This window comes from Momordica charantia, assembly GCF_013281855.1.
Source record: "Momordica charantia cultivar OHB3-1 chromosome 9 unlocalized genomic scaffold, Mcharantia_2.0 BLBB01000009.1, whole genome shotgun sequence".
Classification (NCBI taxonomy): domain Eukaryota; kingdom Viridiplantae; phylum Streptophyta; class Magnoliopsida; order Cucurbitales; family Cucurbitaceae; genus Momordica; species Momordica charantia.
The window spans coordinates 11,841,928-11,850,881 of NW_028275167.1; the positions used below are offsets into that span (position 1 = coordinate 11,841,928).

At 35.8% G+C, this 8,954-nt stretch overlaps 1 protein-coding gene across 1 annotated transcript; it reads right to left on the bottom strand.

The window, feature by feature from the left end:
- Positions 1-2,780: 2,780 nt before the first annotated feature.
- On the bottom strand, positions 2,781-7,284 carry LOC111016992 (receptor-like protein 1). The gene is made up of 2 exons (XM_022292614.2): positions 7,087-7,284; positions 2,781-6,413 (listed from the first exon to the last, which is right to left on the bottom strand). The coding sequence occupies exons 1-2, from the start codon at positions 7,127-7,129 to the stop codon at positions 4,285-4,287; spliced, it is 2,172 nt and encodes a 723-aa protein (XP_022148306.2). The 5' UTR covers positions 7,130-7,284; the 3' UTR covers positions 2,781-4,284.
- Between the last annotated feature and the right edge of the window lie 1,670 nt (positions 7,285-8,954).

Here is an 8,954-nt window from a genome sequence, read left to right on the forward strand (position 1 = left end):
ATCTAACATGCAAAAATTGACCATTCATCAACAATCCATGACTAAATCTTTTGATAAGATAAGCGACATCAGTATCATTAGAACTAGCATTGTCAATAGTTAATGTCATAATTTTTCAATACCCCACTCCTTCAAAATTTTTTCAACCGCCTTACCAATGGTATCCCCTCTATGATTCTCAATTTGAAAAAAATTAAGGATCCTTTTATGTAATCTCCAACCAGAGTCAATAAAATGTGCGGTCAATACCATTTAATTTATGTTCTGTCCAGAAGTCCAACAGTCAGTAGTGAGAGAAATTTTGTATTTCTTTTTCATGAAGATGTCTTTTAATTTTTTCTTCTCACTGACATATATCTTAAGAATGTCCCTACCTATGGTAAATCGGGATGGAATAACAAACCTAGGTTCAAGCAAACCTATTGATTGGTTGATAAACTTCCGAAACCCCGACCCTCCACAAACTTAAAAGGTAATTCATCTAAGATAATCATTTCAGCTAATGCCCTTCGACAACTCTCCAAATCAAAAGACTCGCACACAAGTTTTGAACTAGAATCCTAAAAAATGCCACTTTCTTTAGTTTTGAAAGCCAATTGTGTTTGGGTTGGGTCTTTTTTCCTTTGGTACGGATATTTCTTACAGTTATCCAAGTGATTTTTCATAGTTCCAGTACCATTACGCTTTGAATGACATGCATATTTATTTCCACAATATTTACATTTAGCATAGGGATCTTTAGGGTCACCTTTCTATTTTTCGAAATGATCCAAACTATAGACTGCTTAACGTTCCTACGCTTTTTGGGTGGACTCAAGGAAGTTGCTTAATCTGGATCAATGTCAACAACGACTTTATCTTGCTCAATGGCGTCGGCAGTGGCAGTGGTTGGAGTATTTGTAGCATTTAACAATGACTCCTGCGTCTTCATATTAACTCTGAAAATATAATATACAATACAATACAACAATAAGAAAAAAATAACAAATAACATTTATGTAAAAAAACCTGTATACATATTACATACAACATACCTACATAATCACAGAATCATAGATTACAGTATACAAATCTAAACTTCAGAAATTAAAACTCAAATATGAAAATATAATATAAAATTAACGATACAATTATACAACCATAAGAAAAGAATAACAAATAATAATTCTGTAAAAAAAAACCATATACACACACTATACAATATTACAGTGAGTGTGAGTGTGCAAATCTAAAATTTCAGAAATTGAAATTCAAATATAATGCAAGTATACAAATACTTACTCTCTCGATTCTGAATCCAACGTTAATTTTACTTCAAATATGTGATTCTAAGAGAAGAAGGAGATGAAGGGGGTTGGCTGGGCGGCGCAAAGAAGAAGAGAAGCCATCGCAAAGAAGTATTATAGTGGGGGTTGGCTGGCCGGTGGGCAACGGGTGTGGGTTGGACGCGCAACCAAGAAGGGGCGACGGACGTGCGTTGGCTGGGCGGTGCAAAGAAGAAGGAAACGAAGGGTGGGGCCGGTGGGCGACTCGACGGGCATGGGTTGGCTGGGCGGTGCAAAGAAGAAGAAAATGAAAGGTGTGGGGGGGGGGGGGGGGGGGGGGGGGGGGGGGGGGGGGGGGGGAGGTTGGGCGGAGAAGAAGAAAATGAAGGGTTAGGGGCAAATTCGGTCGATCGGTCGGTTTTTGAGGATATGTAGATTCTGACCGACCGACTTGTCGGTTCTGAAAAATCAGAACCGACCACCGACCGACCATAGGTGAAAACCGACCGACCGACGTCGGTTTGAATCGGTCGGCTCGGTTTTTCGGCCACACTTGCTCACCCCTACTCTAACCCAGGGTCTCTGTGAAGTTGAAATCCCAGCAATCTGTTCAGGATCAGCAGCTTATGCGGTTGATGGATGACTTATCTACCAAAGAGTTTGAAATGACATGCGTTAGTATGTGGGCAATTTGGCAAGATAGGAATGCTATTAGGCTCAACAGTCTATTTCAGATTCACAAGGGAGAGGGAGTTGGATTCTTACCTATATGAAAGAAATTGAGGCTAATAACTCGTCTTTGTTGTCTGATGGTAATGCTCGTGAAACCAATCGTAGTAGTAGTGTTTGGAATCCCCCTCCTCCTGGGTGGGTTAAGATAAACAGGGATGTGGCATGCAAGAAAAGCAATTCCAACTCTGGATTAGGGGCAATTTGTAGAGATGAAGACGGTGGAATTTTTTCTGCAATGGCAAAGAATACAGGAGTGTATCACGAACCTTTAATAGCGGAATTACTGGCAATTCTTGAGGGACTGAGGTTTGCGAAGCTTCTGAACATACATTCTGTTCAATCTGGGTAGAGGATATCCACCATTTTGCAAATCTTTTTCCTGGCATCCCATTCGTGCATGTGTGTAGAGAGGCTAATACGATGGCTCATAAACTTGCTTCTGTTACTAATTGTAAGGAGACCAATTTATTATGGCTGAACGATTTTCCTGTGTGGATTCTTAATGAAACCATGAAGGACCTTGTAATTTGTTGGGCCCAAGTGGCCCTTCTCATTCGTTTTAATAAATTCAGTTTCCATTTAAAAAAAAATTATTTTATAATTAATTAACAATCCACTCCCTTGCAATGCAAGGGAGTGAGAAGTTGGTGGGTGGGGAGGTTGCTTCATCCCCACTCCTCTCCCTTTCGGAGTTCCATTTTGGCAAAGGTTGTTGAACTCCTCTCAAAAAGCTCTCTCTCATATTCTATCTCTTTAAAAAAGACGGTTCCCACAAACCGATCCTTGCCAATAGAATAGCGGGGAAGATTCTCTAGTGGTGTCGTTGAAATGTGTCGAAGAACGATCTTCAAAGGTAGGCTCTTGTTCTTTGCTTTGCTTTATTTTCTTAGTAGTTTTTATAAAACAAAATCGAAGCACAAGCGTTCACGCGCTTCCACTGCTGGATGCAATCCATTCAATTGGTATAGCCAATTTATGCTTTCAATCTTGTTTTGAATTGCATAGAAAAGAATGGTGGGTAATTTTTCTCTACATTTGATGTATGTGGTTTGTGAAATAGATGTTTTCGATTTTTGGCATTAGATTTACAGTTTTTCGATTGATTCGATCAATATAGGGGCCCGTTATTTTGGGCGTTTAATACTGTAAATTGAGTCTATAAGTCCGCACTGTTCGTGGCAAGGAATTGCTATGAAAGAGTACCACAAAATTGAAGCAAAATTGAAAGTTCCCCGTGTAGCAGGAGAGGACAGCGCCTTGGTGCTGCTCTGTAGGTTTTTTCCCGAGAGCAACCCGAGGCACTGCAGTGGGGACAGTGCGTAGGTGTTGGAAGAATTTTTTGTTTTAATTTTGTTTCATTTATGATAGGATGCCAAAAATCGATCTGTTTAATTATTATGCATTGTGAATTTATATTTAATTAGTTACATATGTTGTATAAAGTATGTCATATAGTTTTTAAAATCTCATCGTAGGATACATGCATCATATGTATATTTGATACATTATATGTATGTATGTTCATGCATCATATAGCTATAATTGTTATAATGTATGGATGTTTGTTTTAATTTTCATGTTTGATTAATATAAGAGTTGTATTAATTTCATGAGAATTAAATTGTATTGAGCATGACATTACTTTATTTTGATATGCCGTGTAAATAAGTCATTCATTGAATTAATGAATTTGTTATTTAAACTGGTCACTTAGGTAAACATATATAATAGTTCGTTATAAGTTAATACTGAAATTAGGGGTTGGTTTATAGCGGACTTAATGAAAGTAAGGAGTGTAGTTTAGAAACAAAATTAAAGATTGCATGCTTAAATTATTTAAGATCAGATTGATCGCAGAAAAAAGCTCTTAAATAGGTTAAAAACAATCTGGTATAGAAGTTAAAAGCTGATTTACTGCATACAATATTGTGATCTGGAATATATTGATATTGCCATAACATATCTATCTCTTTGATTGTCATGAGAACTACACAATTGGGTAACATTCATGAATTCATGGGTCAAACGTGTCTAATATATTTGTAATTTTTTCCCTAAAAAATACGCTTTTTAAAAATGAACCTGATACAAAATATAAGTCTAAAAACCTACCAGACACTTCTCTTAACGTTCAAGAAAACCTATTAGATAGGATTACTATGTAAAGTTTATGGGACTAAACATGTAATTTAGGACTAAAATAAGTATATAATAATATTACAATCATGCATAATGTTGCATTATTGATATTTAATCTTGAAACTTTATCTTCTATTGAACACACCTCTTAAATACACTCGCATAAATAAGAGCAACAAACGTCAACAAAGTAAAACCACACATTCCTCCATCGAGGGTTGATAAAGAGAACTATGAAGAGCCCCAATAATATTGTAAAATATGATACAATAAAACTCCAGTAGAATCCTTCTACATATATAACCCTTCCATCTTCATCTCCAAAATCATTATATCGATTGTTCGGTGTCAACTTAAAACGACCCGAGCAATCTCTTCCGACAAGTGGCCCACAAAGGTTGGGGTTACCCAAATAACTGCTTTCAAGAAACGTTTTGAAGTGCGGCGATATTGGGATCATGCCAGACAAATTGTTGTACGACACGTTGAAGAAAGAAAGAAAATCGAGCTCAGACAGTTTAGAAGGAATATCACCGTTCAGAAAGTTATAAGAAAGATCCAAACTCTCCAATTCTTTTAAATTGCAAATGGTGTTCGGTATTCGCCCTTCAAACTTATTGTGCGAAAAGTTCAAGGCATGAACTTTTTGCAACTCTCCAATTTGCAGTGGAATGTTACCGGTTAGTTGATTAGATGACAAATCGAGTCCAGCCATGTACAACAAAACACTTCCTTTGTACTGTTCCGATCTATTTTTGGTAATGAAATCTACTTGGATTTGTCCTTCGGAGTACTTGTTTTCATGACTGATACTCCACCACACAGGCTTTCCTTTAACTACAACATCAAGTTCAACGGAGAAAACGCTTATAAAACTACTTCCCATTGATTCATAAGGACTAATTTCTGCCCATTTTGAAACCCCAAATGACATATTACTTAAGCATGAGGGTACTGCTCCTTTAAGCTCGTTACTCGAAACATCCATAATACTCATTTCTCTTAACTCGCATACTCGTCGAGGAATCAAACCTCGAAAATGGTTTCCTTTTAACAAAAGGAATCGTAAACTCGAACATCTCGATATCCAATTCGGAATGCGTCCCGAGAAGCTATTACGACTCAAGTCGAGCACGGTTAGCTCTGAACTTCTTGAGAAAGCTTTTGGAATTGGCCCAGAGAAATTGTTGTCTTGCATGTACAAGTACTTCAGCGAAGGAAGGTTGAAGCAAGAGGGTATGGGGCCAGACAATTGATTTTGAGAGACATCTAAGAACTTGAGATAGTGAAGGGAGCAAAGTTTAGAGGATAATTTTCCTTGTAAATGATTTTTTGCCACTTGGAGATATAGAAGATTTGTCAAGCTGCCAATCCAATGAGGAATTTTACCTGATATAAGATTCTTTGATATATCCAACACAATCAAATCTGGGATGTCTTGTACTCCATCTTCAATACTTCCACTGAAATTATTGTTTCTCAATTGCAAACGACTTAGTTGAGACATGTTACTAAACATAGACATTTGTAACTTCCCAGAAAATCTATTATTTGACAAATCAAATATGTTCAAGCTTCTCATTGTTGTAATTGAGGAAGGAAGATTGCCTTCAAAATTATTCCTTGAAATGTTGAAGTGAACAAGATTTGGGAGAAGGAAACCCATGTCACTGGGAAGCTGGCCACTTAGGCTGTTGCAAGAAAGTTTCAAGTTTGTCAAAGGATGTTTGAAACTAGGAAGTTGGAGATTTCCAATGAGGGAGTTGTTGGTCAAAATTAGGTGGTCCAAATTTGTGTTGTTTTGCAACAACCAGACAGGGACTGTTCCAACCAAGTTGTTGTGGGAAAGGTCGACAAATTTAAGGTGGTGTTGTGTGGACAAGAAGTTGGGAATGTTTGAAGAGCCATTTTTGGTATTGAGGTTGCAATTGCTCAACTTGAGGACATTCAATTGAAAAGTGGGTGAGAAGGAGGGATTTTCAGTTTCCACTTGTAAGTTGTTGGTCATGGTTTTGGTTGAGAGTTGAAATACTTTGAGTTTTGATAAGTTGGCTAAGGAGCTGAAGGAGAATGGGCCTTCAAAGTTATTGTCATCAAGCTGCAAGATCTTGATTGATTTGAGATTGGAAATGGTGGGTGGGAGGATTCCAGTGAATTGATTGGAAGAAATGTCTAGAAATTCAAGGCTACTCAAGTTTAGGAGACATGGTGGAAATTGACCTGAAATCTGATTGGAACTTAGATCCAATCTCACCAATTTGTTTGATTTGCATAATCCTGCAGAATCAGAAACATTGTTGTAAAATCCAAAAAAAAAAAAGGGTAAAATCCAATCTACTTAGAAGTGATCAGTGAAAAATGGCAAAAATGAACCTAATTCAGTGGTAATTAGCATATATCTCAAATCAAGACGTTGTGAGTTCGATCTCCACTCTACATGCTGTACTAAAAACAAGATTTGTAAAAAATGTGATAATGTCGCTTTTTCTCTATTAAATCAAACGTGTAACTGATTATAAAGTCTTTAGAAAATAAAGCACTTTTTAGTACAACAAATGTGTGGGGAATGAAAGATTGAACCCTCAACTTTTAAGAAATTGCGGAACTATGATGATGCTCATGTTGTAAAAATAAATTACTTGAAAAGATCAATTAAAACTTAAAATGAGAAGGCAGTTGACCAACCCTAATAGTTATTAAACTACATTTGAATAGTTCTTAATTTAGAACTTTCTATTAAAAAATAGTTTTTAAATATAGACTCCCAACCATTCAAATTAATTAAGCGATAAAATCTAAGCCCAAAGCAAATACAATGATTAAATGAAAGTGGTTACCTCTCTCCCTCTCTTTCAGATCAATTTTTGTTTCTTTTCGTTAGTTTTAATGAAAATTTTAAAATGAAAAGTTTGTATCTTGTTAAAAGAAGAAAAAGAATATATGTTCTTACCTTGTAATAGCTTTGAGTCATTGATTTTATTATTGCTCAGCATCAATTCTCTCAAGTTGTTGAAATCTGCTAGCCAAAGGAACCAACACAAAAGGACAACTTTAACATTAAAATTTCAGAAACAAATTTAGTCAGTATAACTATTTTGTTTTTTATTTTTTATTTTTGAAAATTAAACTGATAAACGTTACTCTCAGAAAACAAAATGGTTATAGAAAAGTTTGATATTACATTGGTGATTGGTGAAGCCAGAAAACCCATTGTAAGACAAGTCAAGCGATTCCAATTTATGGAAAGGCCTTAAGAGAGAAGCATCGAAAAAGTAAATTAGTGGATGGATAGAATCGTCGTTGTTCAACAAAGTGGTGAGGGAGAGATCGATTGTAAGAGCAGAGACGGGATGGCACTGAACTCCACTCCATTGGCAACAGTTGCTGCTCCCACTCCAAGATGTGAGAGGATCCATGCTCAGCCTGTGTTTGGTGAAGAAATCCTTGAGGCCCAACAACCCTATTCTTTCTTTTTCTGAGCACCCATTAATATTGTATCCCTGCAACTGCAATTCCACCACCAAAATGAGCAGCAGCAGCAACTGTTGTTTCTTGCCCATTTTCAACTTCTCAACCATTTTTCTTTCTTTTCTTTTCTTTTGTATGATTTTCAATGTTGTTCATCACTTTGAGTTTAAATACTGCCAGATATGAGAAATGTTAAATGTGTTGTTTATTATATTCATTCGTACCAACTTCTCCACTTTTTGGTTTTTCTACTTTTCAAAATCAAATCATATCTCGCCTTGTTTCAGTTATTCTATTAGTGTAATTATTACATTTAATTTTAGGATTCGAGGTGATGGATCGGCTTTTTGATCGAAGATGGATGTCCAACTATTAAGGGATGACTTGCAAATGGAACCTTACACCCGTATGGTGCTCAACCACATACATTATCAGGTTGTGTCGAACTTTGTTTTTTTTATTAGAGGCCTTTAAAATGTTGTCCTTCATGTCGGCGCTCTGTACCTACCTGACAAGATTTTACATCTGTAGCCATTCGTGTTTTCAAGTCGATATCAAGGAGGGCTTCTGATGGGTCAACTAGATGGTTATACCTGTTCAAAAGCCTAGACACATGTTCTCAAATGAGTGGTCTATGTAGCAGGCTTTGATTCTACTAACCCATCAAATTACATAAGGCGATGACCTGATGATTGGAGCAAATAATTTACTAAATTGTTAAATTGGAAGAAACTAATTAATTGGGCTAATAAAGTTAAGTTCATTTTGGAGATGTTTGGCTTATGGTTTTATCTGCATCAACCTGTTATATTAACATTTGACTCAAATGTTAACAATAAAATCTCATTAGAAGTAAAATAAAAAAAAAAAAAGAAAAATCGATTCATTAAAAAGAAAAAGAAAAAAGAAAAAGTAGCTTCACCTTGGAAAAGTAAAACGAAGTTTCCAAAGTTCTCTATAGTTGTGATAGTGTTTAACCACATGATTACTATTCCACTATGTAGGGTTAGTGGAGTTGTGATATCCATTCCTTGCCTAACACACTGTATTATTTTAATATTTAGATTTAAATCTTCTAACAAAAATTGTATTTTTCAAGAATGTGTGCTTCATTTGGGAGATAAAATTTACCTTAAAATCTTAATTTCATCGAGTGATTTAAATATATAATTGGTAAAATTAATATACTTAAAATAAATTATTGATGCCTTAATTTGAATTATATGTATAGATTAGTAATTTTGTGTCTTGTTAAATTAAGGAACAACAAGCCAGATTCAAAGTTCAAACATCATAAATCTTTCAGCATATAGAGTCAATGCTCAAAAAATATGAAAACAATCGAGCTAA